Source organism: Tamandua tetradactyla, chromosome 5, assembly GCF_023851605.1.
Source record: "Tamandua tetradactyla isolate mTamTet1 chromosome 5, mTamTet1.pri, whole genome shotgun sequence".
Classification (NCBI taxonomy): Eukaryota; Metazoa; Chordata; class Mammalia; order Pilosa; family Myrmecophagidae; genus Tamandua; species Tamandua tetradactyla.
In genome coordinates, this window is record NC_135331.1 from 147,741,332 (window position 1) to 147,762,302 (window position 20,971).

Genomic DNA, 20,971 nt, shown 5'->3' on the forward strand with positions numbered 1-20,971 from the left:
TCTGAATAGGAATGAGTGGCACTGTCCTTGCTCTTTTCACCTTTCCTGTGGCTGCAACACAGAGTGAAATTATATTGCTCCAGACCTTTTACATGAGAAAGAAAAAACTGCTATCTTGTTTAAGTCATTATTTTGGGCAGGAACCAAATTACATCTTAATGAGTAGAAGGAGGTTGTGTACATGGTCTAGAGAACTGAAATTATGGTATTTTCTGAAATGGATGAAAACACAACTTAAAGGAGAAGAAATGTTCATTTTAAGCTAAGGAAATCTCTATTGCTTTCCAAGCCTTTTATACATAAACCTTGGAACCAAGAATGGCATTCTAGTTTGCTAGCTGCTGGAATGAAACATACCAGAAATGGAATGGCTTTTAAAAAGGGGAATTTAATAAGTTGCTGGTATACAGTTCTAAGGCTGAGAAAATGTTCCAATTAAAACAAGTCTATAGAAATGTCCAAGGCATCCAGGGAAAGATACCTTGGTTCAAGAAGGCTGATGAAGTTCAGGGTTTCTTTCTCAACTGCAAGGGTACATGGTGAATACAGCCAGAGTTTCTCTCTTGCCTGAAAGGCACATGGTGAACACAGTCAGGGTTCCTCTCTCATCTGGAAGGGCACATGGTAAACACGGCATCATCTGCTAGCTTCATCTGCTAGCTTCTTCTCCTGGCTTCTTGTTTCATGAAGCTCCCTGGGAGGCATTTTCCTTCTTCATCTCCAAAGGTCGCCGGCTAGTGGACTCTGCTTCTTGTGGCTGTGTCGTTCTGCTCTGCTCTCTCTGAATCACCTTCATTCTCCAAAATGTTTCCTCTTTTATAGGACTCCAGAAATTCATCAAGACCCATTCAAATGGGTGGAGACATGTCGTTACCTAATCCAGCTTTACAACCACTCTTGATTGGGTTACATCTCCAGGAGATGATCTAATTACAGATTCAAACATGCAGCATTGAATAGGGATTATTCTGCCTTTATGAAAATGGATTTTGATTAAAACATAGCTTTTCTTGGGTCCATACATCCTTTGAAACCAGCACATTCCACCCTCTGGACCCTAAAAAAGACATGTTTTCCCCATATACAAAATACATTAATTTCATAAAAAATCAGAAATCCTTAAACCATTTCAGTAGCAAAACAAATGAAATACAAAGTTAGAAACAGTACTAATTCCTATTAAAGTTAGTTACAGGCATGGTCTGTTCTAAGGCAAAGTTTTCCTCTGGGCTCTGGACCTATAAAAACTCAGAACAAATTATTTGCTGCTAACATACAAAGGAGGAACAGTCATAGGATACATATACACATTTCCATAGGGAGGAAGAAACACAGGGGTCACCGGACCCATACGGTTTCAAAAACCTGCAGGGGAAAGTCCATTAGATTTCCAAGTCTGAGAGTCATTTATCTTTGGGGCTTCTGAAAGCAGCAGTCCCACCCTTTCCAAAGGCCTACGCAGAGGCCTGCCTCTCTCTGAACACAGCCTTGGGGGACACTGGGGAGACCATCTTTTTCTCGGCTCCACCCTCCACTAGCATTGGGGCCGCACCCAGGCTCTCTGCTATCTCCGGGGCACATGCTCAACCCCTCCATGTGGTGGTAGCCAGGCTCTCCCCAAACCCCAAGGAATGTACTTTACCCTCTCCAAGGCCTGAGGTGGCATGCCTCTTCCACTGCAACGAGGTGGAAGGCCCATCCTCTGCCTATGGGGCAAACTCACTCTCTCCATGTGCTTGGGTGGGTCCACTATCCTGGCCTGAGGATTCTTAACTTCAGACCTCAGCCTCCATGGTTTTGCCTCTGAAGTTATTTTTCCTCCAATGTGTCCCTTCTCTGAATCCCCCAGTCTAGACTGGCAGAGGCTCTGTTTATACAGGTCCCAAAGCACTTTTCGTCAGCTTTCTATGCAGTAGCCTTGGATCATGCCCATCAGGCATAAGGAGTTTCCACAAATCCTTCCTGGATAACTCCATGTCCAATCCTGGCTTTCTCTGAAATGGCTGAATGGTTTCACATTTGGCCAAGACCTCATGTGGGGCACTATTCTCTGCGGTCTCCCTTCCTGGATGCACAGAATTTTTCATAACATCAAATTCTGGTTTCTTTGTACCCAAGAGTTCAGATCTCAGCTTATCTCTTTCCTGTCTCATTTCACTATAAGCTGTGAGGAGAAACCAGGCTGCACTTTCAACATTTAATTTGGAGATCTCTTCGGCTAAATATCCACATTCATGGCTTTTAAAATCACCCTTCCAGCCAAAGCCACTAGCTAATTTTGTCAGGTTATCTGTCATTTTAAAACAAGGCTCATCTTCCTTCCAGTCTATAATAACACATGCCTCATTTCTGTCTAAGACTTTATCAAAAGTGTCTTTAGAGTTCACATTTCTACCAACAGTCTCTTCAAAGCATTCTAGGCCTTCTCTATCAAACTTCTCACAACTGTTCCAGAATCTTCCCCTTATTCATTTAAAAAGCTGTTCCAACATGTTTAGCATTTGCAAATCACAGCAGCAGCACCCCACTCTCTAGTCCCAAAATCTGTTCTAGTTTGCTAGCTGCCAGAATGCAATATACCAGAAACAGAATGGCTTTTAAAAAGGGGAATTTAATAAGTTGTTAGTTTACAGTTCTAAGGCCGAGAAAATGTCCCAATTAAAACAAGTCTATAGAAATGTCCAATCTAAGGCATCCAGGGAAAGATACCTTGGTTCAAGAAGCCCGATGAAGTTCAGGGTTTCTTTCTCAAGTGGAAGGGCACATGGTGAACATGGTCAGAGTTCCTCTCTCATCTGGAAGGGCACATAGTGAACACGACATCATCTGCTAGCTTCTTTCCTGGCTTCCTCTTTCATGAAGCTCCCCTGGAGGCTATTTCCTTCTTTATCTAGAAAGGTTGCCCGCTGGTGGACTCTGCTTCTTGTGGCTATGTCGCTCTGCTCTGCTTTCTCTGAACTGCCTTCATTCACCAAAATTTTTTTTCTCTTATAGGACTCCAGAAATTTATCAAGACCCATCCAAATGGTTGGAGACATGTTGTCACCTAATCCAGTTTAACAATCACTCTTGATTGGGTTACATCTCCAGGGAGATGATCTAATTACAGATCCAAACATGCAGTATTGAATAGGCATTATTCTGCGTTTACAAAAATGAATTTTGATTAAAACATGGCTTTAATAAGAATTTTAAGACTGTTGCCTAGTAATTTACTGATAGCATTACAACTCTAATGTACAAAAATAGATGTATTGCATGCCTTTAGATTCATCAACTTCATTTGCAGCTTATAAAATGAAGGCATATTTCCAATCCTAAAAAAAATAACATGGTGCATGCAAAATGAAGAAGAGTGGTACCAATTTTTGCAAGTAAGAAGTGTATCACACTTTGATGGTATTTAGTCAAGGACCTTTGTAGGAAATTGATTAGAGCCAAAAGGTAGGTTCTAGAGAGTGTGATGAGAAAATGTCACCATTTATTCTTCAACAATAAAATAAGTTACACTCATTTTCAGGTTTCTCCAGTTTCTAATTTGAATTTAGTGAATGAATTAATCAATCATAGTCATTTCTCTAAAAACTAAAAAACAGGTATCCATAAATAAAATCAAACAGTAAGTTTGAAAGGTAATTCCACTTTGTAAATTACTTTTGCTTTTCAGAAGATAAATATTCAGCATTTACTCAGGAATTTTCTGGTGCTTTCGAAGCAATTATCCTGTGGCCATATGACATCTATAAGATGCCAGTGATCATTAAATTATGGAGAAAGAATGAATTTCACTACTTGCAAATTTAAAAGGATCATGATACTCAGATAAAGGCAAATAACCATTCATTTATCAGAAAAGCTTCACTGAAAAGTGGTTTCAAGAATTTTGTAAGGTCAAAGTTATTCACAAATTTTACCCCAAATAAAAAACAAGAAGCAGGACAAAATAAAAAGACCAAAATAAGCCTCACTTGTTTGGTAGAGAGTAAGTTTTTCTAGACTAAGCCTCACAATACCACTATTCATATTTCCATTTCTGGCACATATCTTTCAGGTGAGGGGGCAGTGGAGTGAAAACACCCCATATTCCCAATAAGTAAGTATAGGAAAGTTGAAGCACTTCAGAACATCATGAATATTTCAAAATACAGTACAGTTTCTTAGTTTGCCAGGGCTGTAATAAGAAATACCACAGACTGGTTGGCTTACATAATGAGAATTTATTGTCTCACAGCTCTATAGGCCAGAAGTCCAAAATCAAGGTAGGCCATGCTTTTTCCAAAGTGTATTGTATTCTGGTGGTAGCTTGTGGCAATCCATAACACAAACTCTGCCTTCATCATGTGGTGATTTCTGTCTCTTCACTCCTACCACTGTGTCCAAATTTCCTTTGCTTATGAGGACTCTAGTCATATTGGCTTAAGGCCCACCTTGAATCAGTTTAGCCTCACTTAATAGGACCTTTGAAGATTCTCTTTATAAATGAGCTCACCTCCACAGCATCTGGGGTTAGGACTTGAACGTGTCCTTTGGGGAACAGGATTCAATCCATAACAATAGCAAAGTTGTTTAGAGCATAGATTTGGGTTTAAAAGACACACATGTGGGTCTCAATCTTGACTTTGATGTTTTCAACAGAGTGGTCAATCTAGCTGAGTTTACTAGCTAGAAGCTACCTCATGTTTCTATTTATCTGTTCACTGTTCAATTTTAATTTTTTTCCTATTCATCTTCACATAATGGCCTGATAACAGCCAGAGTTCTCAGGCATGGCCTAAAACAGATGATGATGGAAAAGCAGATTCAGGAACAAGTTTCCTAACCTCTAACAACCTGCTTCCTCATCTGTAAAATGGGAATAGCACTTAATTGCCACATGACTGAAAAGACGTGCAACTTGGCATTAGCAACAGTTATCATCTTGGCCTATGTCCCTGTTAAAAAGAATGAGTAAATGAATGGATGGAATTATCAAAATGAAGGTAGAGCTCTTAAGAATGTACGCATATGTGTAGGTTGGTGAGGGAGTAGGTTGATAAAGGAATGAAATACCTAATATAACTTAGAAATATTATAAGTACTTCATACAGAGGAAAATCAGTTTTCTAGTGATAAGACTTACTTAGCAATGTACCCCGTGTTGTATTTCATGCAAACTGGGATTTCCTAAAACTGTGAAGAGTACCCATTTAACAAAAAATTTTGAGTTGGAGAGGATGTCTGGACTGGCCAATTATCCACCCACTCAAAAAGCATAATTATGGTATGATAGTGTTTAGTATTAGAATACTGATGTTTTGGTTTTTATTAGATCCTGTGTAAGATTAACATATTGCTGGAGCACACCGCCTCTCAGCTTATCTGTTAATATAAATCATTCACCATTCTTATGTCAAATATTGAATTACAATCTGAGTTTTATTAAAAACAAAATAAATCTAAAAAGCTTCCTTCAAGTACATAATATGCATAAGAATATCTGTATTACATCATCTTACATTACATGATCTGAAATGACATAGGAGAAATTGAACTTACTACATTTGAAGAGAGGAGTTGACAGCTGAAAACCACACACATGTAAAGAGAGAAACAAAAATACAGGTAAGGAGCGAAGGCCTGTGGTCTCTGGCTACAGGCAGAAAGCTGAAACCAGGAACATGAAAGATATTCAATATTCTAAAATACTTCAGCAAACATAGTCAAACATTTGTAAACAAATCTCTTCGATATGCTATATTGCAATAAGGTAAATATTCTTAACTGTTTTTATTCGGCTTAAAAAATCTATTTTTCCTACTGAGGAGTGAGTATTTTCCTCTAGATTAGGAAAAAGCTTTGTTCTCTTTCCCTGGGGGCAAGAATAAAATGTACCTTGTTCAGGGATTGTCTGTCAATTTCTTAGATTTGGGCCCTTTAGCCACTTGCTTGCTTGCCTGTTACTCTATCCCCTCCAAAAAAGGGTTAAATTGTAAAAATAGAATTAATAACTAGTTGGCGCCTTGTTAATATATTTAAAGATTTGATGGGTAAGTACACTGATGAAATTGGCTGTGGATATTTCAATTATCCCTGGTATAGTTTTCTCCTATCACCAAGGAGAATAGGATTCAAAAAGTGTGAGATGGGCAATTTAATTACCTAAAAGCATAATGAGGCTGAACTACACTCAAAGTCCAGAACAAGCACAATATAAAAAATCCCAAGGAACTTACTGTAAACAAACAAGCAACTGTTCAACAGCCTTTGGCATTTGGTACCATGACTTAAAACTATTATTTTCTTCCATTTACCTATTCAGCTATATTTATGAAGTGACTGTATGTAATAATAATAACAAAATTTCCCTTTAAGTGCTATGATACAGCATATATACACTGATGACTAGAAAAAAAATCTGAAATCAATAATGCTAAGTCCTAATGAGAATATCAAGCCTTGGCATCCAAGCTTGGATTTTCTCATGTGCTGAGATATTAGAAAAACCTCTAAACATTGACTAAGTCCCTTCTAGTGGAGTGCCATGTACATGCAAGAAGCAATACTCTGGATGAATTATGCTCGTCCTTAGTCTATAGTTACTTTCTGTGCCAATTTTATTTTACTATTAATATATTGAGCCCAATATCAGTTCAACTAGGTAATGAAATTATCTGGGAATGAAAACCCTTTTATTTAAATGAAGTGATGGAAGACATTTAGTTCCCAAAAGCTTTCTAATAGCAGATTTTGAAGACTAAAAATGACAAAGTTTAATACAAACTGTCCTTTACCTTTATTTGCTGTATACACAAAGAATACATTATGAAACTCAGCGGGAGGAAGAAAAAATAATGGATGAAAAACTTACTTGCTTTAGCATTTTAAAGAAAATTCTGCTAACTTCTTAGACCAATTTGCTTATCAGAAATAGAACAAAACTATTATACAGCCATGATATAACTTGAACAATCATAGCAATTATGCTTTCACTTTTTATTTTCTCTTCATAAAACATTAATGCTATTAAAAACAAGGTTGATGACCTCCTTATTTAAAAGATATCTTATGCTGGTATCAAAAGGTAATTTATTTTAATATGAACTGAAAAAATAAAGCTTATAAGGTCTATTATTTCCATGAAGTTTTATTATTACTTTTAAGCTATTTTCAAGTTGGTAGCAAAGTTACTGTTAACAATATAAAATTTCTCTCTATAAGTGTTCAAATGTTCTCTTAAAAATGTTGAAAGGCAGCAGGTATTCGAGGATGGGATTGTAAAGAAAATCAATTATTCAAATATCTAGGATACGTAGGATACTTGATGAATTTATATTTAATTCTTTAACTTCCTTACTAACTGCTCCTGATTTGCCAGCTTTATTACTCATTTAGTCTTAAGAAATCTAAGCCTGAACCTTTCAGTTGGGGCAATTACTTCCATTTTCCATTATTTCTCTTCAGTTTTTCAAATATACAGTAAAACAATCCAATAATCATTACAAGAAGGAATGATCATTTAAGCTGGATCATGTTCTTTGCCTTTTAATTTCACTTAAGAGATTAATATTAAAGTCAAAAAAGCTTTCAACACACAAACACACAATCACAGAATTAATTAAAAATTTTTGCCCCTTAAAAAAAAAAAGAGTTCCATTTTGTTCAATGTATCATAATCAGATCCTAGTCTAGTGAAACCAGGTAAAATTGATTTCATTAAATACAGCAGCCGCCACTTACCTTTAAATATTTTATGGATGGAACTGAGTTCAATATTAATCCAAGGATGCTGGCATCAAGGCCCTTACGGGACTATTCTTAAAGATTCTATATTTCTGTGAGGTACCACCAATTTTTCTAGAACTATAATACCCTGTCTTTCCTTGGTATATACTATCTTTTGGAATAAAATTATTATTTTTTTGAGATGACATACAAGAATAAAATCATTCTTGAGGTTCCACCTCTAATACGGAAAAAAGACGATGTTTGCATATAGCAGCCGGTTTGATATTCCATTTTTGTTAGCCTAGTTTTCAAGCAATGAGCATGCACATACAGCCACAGTTTCCAGCATCTGTTCTGAAGTTGAGAACTGCTGCTTATTCAAGTCACAGATGCCCCAATGTTATGCAACGAGACAGGTGAATTGCACGTCCACCATGAGAATAGCCAAATATTGATGAAACAAATGCAGCAAATACAGGCAGCTGGCATTCAGAACACGCCAAAAAGCTAATACTCGTGAACTGTCATAATAAGGGTTTTTCTTTCCTTTGAAAAAACAAGTCTTTCTTTGCATATTTTAAAATTTAAAGGTCAAGAGAATCATGAAGTGCCTTGTCGCTTTTGCTGCTGACTTCTGATGACTTCTAGTTGTTTTTTGCATTGCTGGTAATAAGTAGAAAGGCTTTTGTTTTCATCTAAAAGCTTTTTATGTTCCTGTACCAGACGAGATGTATTTTGCTGGTCCTTTTCATCCTGGTCCAGTTCTGCAACTAATTCTTGCCTAAAAACAAATACCACATAATAAATATTACATACGATGGGAAAGTCATACCTTACTAGCTGATAATGAAAGCTCAATTAGTTAACACTTTTATTCAGGATCTATCATTATGCATCTTAAGTATACTACTCAAATCTAATTATGGGCGGAAAGGAAACTAGTCCATCCTTCTAGTATAACCATACAAAGACCATAATCCTTTTAATAAGCAACTGTAATTAGATAATTAGAGAAACAGATAAAATGATACAATAAAAGCTTCAGAAAATATCATTTATTACCTCTTTTTTAACTAGGTTGGGGAAATAAAAGGCCAGAAGAGGCTCTACCAGCTACTGGAAAATAACATGAAGTTTTTAATCATTCACATTCTGCTGTTATACTCATATTCTGAAGTCATACTCATATTCTGAAGTCATACTCTTCTTAAACTATAGTACATAACTGTAGGTATTAGAACATTTATAAGCTAATTAAAAGAGATGTTTTCCAACTTAAGTCTCTCTTATTTTACAACTGTGGAAATAATACAAAGTACAGCTTTTAAAACACTCACTTTTGCAAACATTATCAGGGAATATCCAATCAGTCTTTTACAGGCTAGTGAACTTCTTAAACTCTAAGCCCCTTTTATTTGAAAGGGCTACTAAGGATTAGCTCCTCAAGTGAGCTTATTGACTATAACTGAATAATGAATGAAAAGCCCTCAAATAAAATAACTTCTTAATCATAATTCCTCATTTAAAGCAAGTATCTAAAATGGATTCAAACCATCATAGTTTTCATATCCTCCCCTCCATTCCTCTATTTGTTTTTCTCCAGCATAGATCTCCTATTTTAAATGATTAGGATGTGAAACATCAGTATAGATTAAGTATGTGAAATAAGAAATACAGATTTGTTTGCTAAACATAGTCAAAGCATTTCGATACTTCTAAAACTTCCAGTTCTAAAATGTACAGACTGTAGTATCTTGTTACCTATCTAGTTCTACTTTTCTTACCTTTAAGATACCAAGTTGAATTCATTTAAACTTTTATATCAGTAACTTGTGTTGAAGCTTATTTTCTTTATATTTCTTTTTTTGAAGAGAAACAGAAAACTTTTTACTAGTTACTTCAGAAAACAAGAATTTTCATTTATTTTGGTTAAAATTAAAATAAGCAACACCATATACACTTAGAGTTGCCATGTTTTTCTCCTATAATACTTCATTCTGGTTATCACCACAAATCAGGTTTATATGTATAATATTTCATGAGTGACATGCTTAAGAAAATTAAAAGAATTTTTAAGAACTGGGAATGAAGCAATGTGGAAAACGGACTGTATTTCTTTAAAAACTCTCAGAAAAACACGATGGATATAGAACTCCCCAGGAAAATAGTCATACCAGGTATGAAACAAATCTTTATAAGTATTTCTACTCTTTAAACACACACCTGGAAAATTATGTTTAGAAAAATTTTCCTTAGATAAAGCACAATTGAACATAGTAAATAAATCATATTTTACTGTGTCCAAGAAAACAATAACTCTTTATACAACAAATCTAAACTGTTTTTAACCTTAAAATTCTAAAAGGACATAAAACACAAAATTATACAGCACCAGTTTATTGTCCTTAGTACTAATATAATCTTACACAGTCAAAAGGGTTGAGTGTTTGTGTGAAAAATAGCCAAAAGGTGTTCAAAACAAACATGTACATATATAAAATCTCTAAATTGGAAACATGCTTAATAATAACACACTCTAAATAGTGCAAAATTCTCATGTCTTCAAACAATTTTATATTGTATCACAAAAATTTCAAACTCAAAATACTTATATATTTTTGCCTTTATTCATAAAATATAACTTACTTTCTCTGTAATAACAATGCAATTTCTGTTTGAACTTTCATATATTCTTGTGCCATTTTACAATGCTGTTCAAATACTGCCATGGATTCTTTGGAGTTTGGGCATGGTGCTAGAGGCTGAAAATAAGTCAGAATGTTAAAACATAAAATTTCAATATCTAGCTAAGATGAGAGTCGAGACAGACCGAGACTTTAATATATTTTTATAGTACTAAAGTAGCGATCTTTTAAAAATAAGTGGTAAACCATGTCCTAGAAAATCCCACTGTTTCCTTGTCAGAATTAACTCAGAACTTAAATTTACACTTGCTGTTTTTTTTTTCTTTGCATACATTTATAAACTTCACTGTTTTCCTCAAGTAATTTACGCCACTACCTCACTACTACCTCTATCAAATTTAGGTATCTTACCTCCTAGCTTGCAGAGAAAATAAAGGAGAAACTCCCTCAACTTCTTGTCCCTCACCTAAGAAGCAGAAAAATTATGAACCTATTGTAGTGCACTGTATCATTGACCCATTCTTTCCTCTGACCCTACAGTGGTCAGATGTAAATCCACATCATTTTTTTTTTTTGTTATTAGAGACATTGTGGATTTACAGAAAAAGCATGCATAAAATACAGGGTTCTCTTATGTCACCCCATTATTAACACCTTGCAATGGTCTGGAACACATGTTACAAGTGATAAAAGTACATTTTTACAATTATACTTTTAACTATAGTCCATGGTTTAACTTAGGGTTCCCTGTGTTGTGCAGTACCATCAATTTTTAAAAAAACTTACATTTAATATATATACAACCTAAAATTCCTCTTTTAACCACATTCAAACATATAATTCAGTTCTGCTAGTTATGTCACAATGTTGTGCTACCATTCATCTACACTTGCTGTTTAAACTTTAGTTGTTAAAGGGAACAATGTCTAGAGTGCTCTTAGTTTCTGGTGGTACACTTTGGGTTGCTGAACTGTTTCTGTTTTACCAAAGATGTTCACAGCTTTCATCCTCCTGAGGCACTGAAGTGTATTATATTTTCAGTCAATATGAAAATAAGAATATATCACAAAATACATTAAACAGGAATGAACTTATAGAAGTTTTTATTTTAAGAACCTAAAATTAAAGAGTGAAATGATATGCTTAGCAGTCTAAGATATGAAAGGTGTGTAAGATGTTTAGGACAATTTAAAATCTAACCTAATTGATAGAATCATTTATTTTAACCTGATCTAAAAAGTTTAAAGAGGTCCACTAGAAGCATAAATGAATATACAATAATAGATAGAACACAATAGTCAGCTTGAAAGATAAACTCTCTAAGAAGGAAAAAGTAAACATTCATTAACGAAGTACTTCTTTACCTGTAGTTGGTGATCCAGTGTGAGATAAGCCATTGGGATAGAGTTATCTGATCCATTGGTATCTGGAATTCAAGCATATCTTTTATTTATTTTCTGTCATAAATAACTATAAACAAAAAGCAAGAAGGGATGCATGAGATATTGGTATATATTTCTTCCTAAGACAAATAACTTGTAAAATAAAAGCTATTATTACTGATAATGAAAAAATACTAGAGCAGTATATGAATTTTTTTACTAATTAAAATTTTTTTTAAAATACCAAAAAACACCAAACGCAAACATTCCTAACTTTTGATCATTCCATTCTACATATATAATCAGTAATTCACAATATCATATTCATCATCATGATCATTTCTTGGAACATTGCATCTATTCAGAAAAAGTAAAAGAAAACAGAAAAAAATTTATACATATCATACCTACCACCACTCTCCCCATCAATCACCAGCATTTCAATCTAAATCTATTTTAACATTTGTTCCCCCTATTATTCATCTTTATTCCATGTGTTTTACTCATCTGTTGATAAGGTAGATAAAAGGAACATCAGACACAAGGTTTTCACAATCACACAGTCACACCGTGAATGCTATATCATTATACAATCATCTTTTGGCTACTGGAACACAGCTCTACATTTTCAGGCAGTTCCCTCCAGCCTCTCCACTACATCTTGACTAACAAGGTGATGTCTATTTAATGCATAAGAATAACCTCCAGGATAACCTCTCGACTCTGTTTGGACTCTCTCAGCCACTGACATTTTATTTTGTCTCATTTCACTCTTCCCCCTTTTGGTCGAAAAGATTTTCTCAATCCCCTGATGCTGAGTCTCAGCTCATTCTAGGGGTTTTCTCAATCCCCTGATGCTGAGTCTCAGCTCATTCCAGGATTTCTGCCCCACATTGCCAGGAAGGTCCACACCCCTGGGAGTCATGTCCTATGCAGACAAGGGAAGGGTGGTGAGTTTGCTTGTTGTGTTGGCTGAAGAGAGAGGCCACATCTGAGCAACAAAAGAGGGTCTCCTGGGGGTGACTCTTAGGCCTAATTTTAAGTAGGCTTGACCTATCCTTTGTGGGGTTAAGGTTCATATGAACAAACCCCAAGATTGGGGATTCAGCCTATAGCTTTGGTTGTCCAAACTGCTTGTGAGAATATCAAGAATTCAACTTGGGGAAGTTGAATTTTCACCCTTTCTCACCATTCCCCGAAGGGGACTTTGCAAATACTTTTTTATTCACTGTTCAAATCACTCTGGGCTTTATCAGGGTATCACTCTGGACAAACTAACAAAATCTCATGTCCTATTCAAGGTAAACAGAGAAAATAAAAAACAACAACAAAAAAGGTAAACAGAGGACAGCTAGTTGCCAGAAATCAGAATGCAATCATACTCTCATACCTAATTTAAGATGGCTATAAAAGGAATAGACTCTAATATATTAATGCTTGTGAGCCCCCGTTTATTAAAACAAACAAAAACAGTGACATGAGAACTATATACTTTACATTCTATCTTAACTAACCTTAGATAAAGAAACCCATTTTCCTTTTTTTTCTACATCATGCAAGGTCTATCAAGCTGTGTCACACTATCAAGCTGTGTCAACTCTGTTAATATCAATATTTCTTTTTTAAAAATATTCTTATTGAGAAATATCCACACACATACAGCCCAACCTCATTATACAATCCATGGCTCACAATATCATCACATGGTGGTGTATTCTTCACCATGATCAGTTTTAGAACATTTTAATCACTCCAGAAAAATAAAAAGAAGAAAAAAGAACTCATATATCCCATACCCCTTACCCCCAGTATCTCAATCTACTTAATTTTTACCCTTTAACTCCCCCTATTATTTAATTGCTTTCTATTATTATTTATTTATTTACTTATCTGTCCATACCTTGGGTAGAAGAAGCATCAGACACAGGGTTTTCACAATCACACAGACACTGTAAAAGCTATATAGTCATACAGTCTTCTTCAAGAATCAAGGCTACTGGAACATTTTTCAATAGTTTCATGTATTTCCCTTCAGCCACTCCAATACACCATAAATTAAAAAGGGGATTCTATTTAATGCTTAAGTATAAGCTCCAGGATAACCTCTTGACTCTGAAACCTCTCAGCCACTGAGACTTTATTTACTTCATTTCTCTTCCCCCTTTTGGTCAAGAAGGCTTTCTCATTCCTATGCCAGGTCCCAGCTGGAGTGGAATCCCATGTTGCCAGGGAGATTTACACCCTTAGGAGTCATGTCACACGTAGTGGGGGAGGGCAGAGAGTTCACCTGCCAAGTTGGTTTAGAAATAGTGGCCACATTGGAGCAACAAAAGAGGTTCTCTGGGGTGACACTTAGGCATAATTATCAGTAGGCTTAGCTTCTCCTCTGCAGGATTAAGCTTCATCAGAGCAAGCCCCAAGATTGAGGGCTCAGCCTATTGAATCGGTTGCCCGCACTGCTTGTGAGAATATCAAGAATTCCCCAGATGGGGAAGTTGAATATTTCTTCCTTTCTCTCCAGTCTTTCAAGGGGACTCTGAGAACACGTTTTTATTCTCTGCCCAAGTTACTCTGGGATCTACTGGGGCATCACACTAACTTGTATAAACCAACAAGCTCTCATGCCCTATTCAAGATTCCATGTTGTTATGGTGTTCAAGTAGACTGACCATAACTGTTAAATTAGATAATGTGCTACCCAAAATATAAATTTTACATCAAATAAACATCTCTCCCTTTGGTCTCACAGAGGTTGAAGTTTGAAAATATGGGCCATATCATCCTTTACCCAGTATTTTGATTTAATAGTCCTAACCAGATCAGCTTCATTCAGATCTTTAGATGTAGTTAATATCAGTGTTTCTTAATGAGGAAAGAGAAAAAGTAAGTGATACAGACTGTTCCAATGAACCATTTTCAACTGATAAAGAATCTAATGTGATCCCCACACCCTGATCCTGTTCCTTCCCATGAGAATCACTGCAGAAAATGAGAAATGTCATTGATGGGAGTATATTATACATAAGAACAGTACAAAAACAAAGAGGTTTAGAATTGTGGCTCAATGTAATGCCAAAAGTAGTTAAATTGGTTTAATTCAAATAACCAATCATTTTTATCAAACTATTTGGACGGTTTGGTTTGTAGTTCAAAAGAGGCACAACTGCCAGAGTCACTTGGATCAGGAGCATGGGATGGTCTTGTCCCAAAAGCAACATTTATGCAGAACAGTTTGAGAAGTAAGCAGAATAACTGAAATAACACAGCCTTGCAATTTGAGAAGTAGGTGTTTTCCATTGTGAGTAGAAAATAAATGAGTTGTATGAAAAAGGTAAGCCCTTTTTCTGACAAGTAGTTCCTTTAAGGAGTGATGCAGATAAAGGCAAGGTCAGGATGACAGCAGAGGCACTACATTCAATCTAATAAAACCTAAGACAATTTGATGGTTTGGTCACCTCCTAATGTACTGCTGTCCGATAGTCTAGTTTGTGTGCATGATATTCTAGTTTGTGTATTTTAAAGACACTGGGAATGTGCTTTCAAATAACTCCAAAAGCCAAGTTAAATCGGACCAAATGAGACAGATAATGCACGTAAGGAACAACATGCAGTAATAGCATATGGTAAGCACTCAACACATGATCATGATGGTTATCATTATGCTATTATTATTAATCCTAAATGGAGAATTAGAAAGGAACAGGCAATTTTAAATAATCAAGTTTGGATTTCAGATTAAAAAAGCAATGTTTATGAGACACTGAGGTGCAAAAGAGAAGGATAAAGTATTGCTTAATAAAGCCTTAAATCATATATACTAACACAAATGTTTTCCTACTAACACAAATGTTTTCCTGAGGTGGCTAAACAAGAATTTAATTTGTTATCTCTTTGACTACCCTCTTCCCACCTCTAACAGTAGTCAAACTATACTCCCAAGAAACACTGCTTTCTACAAAGCTTAAAATCATTCAAAATAATTTACCACTAATTTTACAGGAAAAATTAATGAAGTGTCTTAAAAGATTTCCTTCAATTTAACATTTTCAATCCTTTTATTCTTTCTTAAGTTTTTGATATTTGATATATCTTATATCACACCCTGCATGTAATATGTATTAGAATTAAGTTTGATATATCAACGTTTCACAGTATTCTGGGGATGGGAGAAAAAGCCAAGGATTCTGCTATGAAATTAAAGTGCTTCCATGGTGAGGAATTTAAGGTCCTTTATTGAATTTCATGTTTTCCTTAAAACCAAGAAGTGGGATTTCACTTTCTCAGTTATACCTAAATTGAAATCCAGCTTCTAGTATCTAATAGCAGTAATTGACTTCAAGATAGCAAGTTTGCTATTGTAATGTCTCAATTGCTGATCAAGTCTAACCTTTTCCCCTGAATGTCAAGGGCCATACTGGTTTGGTTAAATTAGGTGAAATCTCTTTTCTGGCCCACAAAACACAACACTTACTATCATCTCATATTCTTTAAGAATGCATTCCCTTCACATGGAATGCTTTCTTTTCCTTTCTGCTTTATGACTAAAGAATAAATCTCATTATTTTTGTGGAAGTTATGGATTATGCCAGGTTTTATATTATTGATTTTTCTTTAACTATTAAAACACTCAGTTTATACAGCACATGCATTACTTTATTATAAAGCATGATGAGTTTATTTTTAATGTAATGTAATCACTGCAAGCAATGTGCCCTGTTTTATACTTCTATGTCATTGTAAAGTAAGTATGGGAAAAACTCCAGCATGAGCTTTTTTCTCCCTCTGTGGCTCCCTCTACTGGGTTTAGGTATTGTTTTCACTATATTTTCTTAGGTATGTATATCTGTTTTTAACCCCATTATATTATAAATTGAAATGAAAGAGCGCTCATCATCTGCTATAGTTACCAAATATTTATGCGTCTTATTTTTCTACGAAAATATACAGAAACCTCTCCTCTTTTATATTTAAAAAATCTAATTAACTAGGTTGTTTTAACTTATGTATATTTGTATGTTTGTTTGTCAAGATCCACAATTTTTTTTTAACTTATGTATATATGCCCTTAATTTATTCCTGGGCCAGTGAGCCTTCAAAGAAAAAGTCTTTACTTAACTCTTTCCAGTTAGTTATTTTATTAGCTTCTCAATACTTTTCTTAGATATAATGCAAAACTGGACCTAATTAACTGTAAACCAAACTCTCAGTGATTAAAATTGTATTAAAAGTCATTTAAAAACGATAACCACAGATTTGCAATATGTGTGGCAAAGACAAAATTCAATTGATATTACTGCAAGGGCCTTGGGAAGATTTCTAATTATTGGTATCTTGTGACATTTTTGGTATCAGAATAAAAAAAAAAGAGAGATGAGGTGGGAATATTGAGAATATATGAAGTGGAAATACAGCAGTTCAGTGAGAAGTAATTAAGAGGGTTTTGACTTTGTTCTCACGAATTCATAACCTGCCACATATGGACTTGTATGTCTCGATTAGTCTAGACTGAAGCCAGGAAGCTCTGTCATGTCGAATGACAGATCCAGACCAAATGTATGGTTTTGAAGAGTACTCTCTTACCAGAGGGTTCAGGAACCAAAAGAGTGATATCTAAATGTTAATGATAAATATACGGCAAGAGAATTTCTGTTTCTAACACAGACGTGAAGAACATCTATGATGAATTCTGAACATGTGAGAATGGTGAATATTCTGGACAAGCCGAGCATAGGCTGTCCTAGGGAAGAAAAAAGAATTTCTTTCACCACTAAATTGGAACTTTCTAAAACTAGAGAGAATAAACTCTGTCTAGACATAGTTCTATTTTATATAACACAAAGAAAAACCAGGTTAATTTTTTAAATTAAATTATAAACTTGATTAAACCATGCCAAAAATCCATAAATATATTTAAGCAGTATTTCAGTTGGGTAGACACAAAGCCAACTTTGGACTTTCAATTTAAATGCCACTATTAATAACACAATTGATCTTATATAGAATTCCAAATCGTTATATTCTCAAGGTATAAGAGATCATCTTTCCTGCCTCTGACAATAATTTCTATAGGCGTATATGACTGAGTGTGCACCAACGTATTCTGTTAATGATACAGAAAAGTCAATTCCAGTTTGACACATCAATTTCTATTTGTCTATAATAAAACTATCCCATCACTACCTATGGATAGGTAGATTTTAATACTAATATTGTGACTAGTTAAGTTATTAATGTCGGGAGTTTTTATAACTCTTTAACAAACTTCTTGAGGTCTATTTGATAGAATACTTTTGTAATTGAAATAAATTCTGCCTGCCGTTAAGGATTCAAAGTGACTGTCGGTAAGGATTCAAAGCATTAAACAATCAGCATTTATTTTTCTCACTAAGATACATAATTAACTTGTGTCTGTCAAACAAAAGACTGAGATGAGGATACTAATGATGATGATTTTACCATTTTGCTGATTTTAGTTACTTAAAAAAATGATTTTAACTATTTTCATCCAGAAGGAAGGATCATAATAGGAAAACCACAGATTGAATTATCAAGAATACATACAATATGCTTCCTAATGGTAAAAATTCCAACCAAACTATCTTCAAAATATATGCTTAAAATCCATAGAGTCAGAAACTAGAACGCAGGATTACCAGGGTCCAGGTTGGGGGTAGGGAATGGGGAATTAATGCTTAATTGGTACAGAATTTCTATTTGGGTGGATAAAAAAGTTTTGGTAAAGGATGGGTGATGGTAGAACAATGTTGGGAATGTAATTAACACCACTGTATTATATCCTGGAATGTAGTTAAAAGAGGAACTTTTAGGTTGCATATACGTTACCGGTATAAAAATTAAAAAAGAACAAACTATAGGATTGTATAACATAAAGAGTGAACCCTAATGTAGTTAATAGTACAATTAGAATAATAGTCTTTCACCAATTATAACAAAGGTACCAAGGGTGCAAGGGTCGTTCAGTGGTAGAATTCTCACCCGCCATTAGGGAGTCCCAGCTCATGCACTTCCCCAAAACAACAAGAACAACAAAAAACTATGAAAACAATAACAAACAACAAGAAATTCAACAAATGGTGTTACAATAACAGGACAGTCACATGGCAAAAAGAATGAAATGTGACCCCTACCATATACCATACAAAACAAAAGAAACAAAGACACCACACTAATGCAAAGCGCAAATAATGGGGGGGAGGGGGGGAGAGTTGATTGTGTTGGGAACTCTGTCTTTTCTGCATTATTTTTTGGCACAACTTTTCTAATTAAAAAAAAAAAAGTACCTGCTTAATGTCTGGGGAAAAATGCAGAGGGAAAAGCATTCTGTCTCAATAGTCAAAATTTATTGCTAAATATTTTATATTAGTAATGTAAAAATATAAATTAAGGCATAATGTTTGCTTCTGTAAATGTTATAGTAATGACATGAATAAGTGAACATAAATATGATGAATTCAAGATTTCTAATTATAATGAGGAATAAAATGGCCACCTGCGGAATCATCAGAGGTCCATGGATGACTTCGAGTTGGCTTTTCTGAGGTTGGTCCTGAGGTAGTGATCATTCTGATGCTAGGACTGGATGACCTACTGCTCACCTTTAGGAAGAAGTGACAGGAGGAAAAAAATGTGATTTTTAATTTAAAAACTAGATTAACATATGTATATACACACACACACACAAATTAAAAAAATTTATGTGCACTCATCTGCATAATACTTCTCAAAAATTGATGAGCTAACAGGAAAGATACTGTGAGATCAGAAATAAAGCAGGATCATGTATCTAGCAAGTACTATAATTTGCTACTAGCCTGTAGCCTTTTTTTGTTTGTTTTGTTTTGTTTTTCTGGGGGTGGTGCATGGGCCAGGAACTGAATCTGGGTCTCTGGCATGGCAGTAACCTGGAGCTCTGTTCTGACCACCAGCTGTACTCAGAGGAGCAGGAGATAAAGCCTGAGGCCTTTGCAGGATAGAAAGTAAGACTTTCATCCAGGGGTGAAAGTCTCCCTGGAGACATCGAAGATGACTACCAGAGCTGAATCTGGCCCAGGCACTGTGGGATCAACAATTCCATCCTGACCAAAAGGAGAAAAAGAAGTGTAACTACTAACGTATCAGTGACAGAGAGAGTTCAAATGGAATTGAGAGGCTACTTTGAAGGTTGCTCTTACTCAAGCTTCAGTTAGACACTGCTACCTATCATAATCCACCAAACCCCAACCAGGACCATTCCAGCCAATCCTAAAGAACACCTAGGGCAATATATAAGATTCCACAAGGGTTCTATGCACTAGAGTAACTACTCTAGTAGAGAAACCTACAGCCTCCAGACAGGTCCCTGGACCAGATAATCCCGAAACCTAGATGGCCCAGCCTCTCCAGGACATCAGATAGTTTCATCTCCCTACCGGATATTAGTGACAGACTCTTCCAACATGAAAAAGTTAGAATGGACATAGCCCAAACACCCCTAAAGAGAAGGACAGAAAGATCAAAGGTGATGACGGAGTTATACAGAGAAGATAGGATTTAACAAATGAATAGGATTGCTAAATCATTAAATCGATATCTCTTTTAGTCTCTAGTAATCTTAGAGCAGTTAGAAGTAAAAACCTAAAATTGTGGAATTGCAACCCATGTCAAACTCTGAAATATGTTCTACAACTAACTGTGTTGCTGTGCTTTGAAATTTATTGCCTATTTATATATGTTATTTTTCACAAAAAAGAAAAAAAGTCAATTGTGGTGATAAAAAATATTTACGCCTTCTAGTCTCCTATATTCAGAAGAAAAAATCTGACAGGATCGTATGGTTGCCCATGACAAACTTTGGGATCTGTCCTTTAAGTACCTGTTGAAGAATGCTTTGAAAACTTTGCTTTTTTCTTTCTTTGCTTTGCATAGGGTTTAATCAGTGAAGCATATTCACTGATTAAACCCTATCACAAAGATATTTTACTCTCTGAATTATGGTTGCATTTATTGTTAGTTCCTACATAAACTTGAAGCTGAAATGCTTTATAATTACTCTCAAAGTTTGTGATTCCTCAAATGTGTTATAATTTCCATAGGGCAGAGACCATGTGAACTTTTATACGTACTCCCCAGGATCTAGGAAACTGCTGAATACACAGTAGCCACATAGTATATTCTTACTGAATAAAATGACAACACACGCTGTTGGCACTCAAACTGATGCTTAAGCTTATTTACTTTTGG

General features: G+C 35.2%; 1 protein-coding gene across 5 annotated transcripts in view; it reads right to left on the minus strand.

Annotated features, from left to right (window-relative positions):
- Positions 1–5,396: 5,396 nt before the first annotated feature.
- Positions 5,397–20,971, minus strand: part of MAP3K7 (mitogen-activated protein kinase kinase kinase 7) — a 116,175-nt gene continuing 100,600 nt past the window's right edge. For 4 of the 5 annotated variants that reach the window (XM_077162424.1, XM_077162423.1, XM_077162425.1 and 1 more), the window contains 4 exons: positions 19,242–19,347; positions 11,714–11,775; positions 10,351–10,466; positions 5,397–8,485 (listed from right to left, as the gene is read on the minus strand). In XM_077162424.1, coding sequence (XP_077018539.1) covers positions 8,305–8,485; positions 10,351–10,466; positions 11,714–11,775; positions 19,242–19,347 — 465 coding nt within the window. In that variant the 3' untranslated portion in view covers positions 5,397–8,304. The remainder of the gene's footprint in view (positions 8,486–10,350; positions 10,467–11,713; positions 11,776–19,241; positions 19,348–20,971) is intronic. The other variant, XR_013176292.1, reaches the window with a different exon arrangement.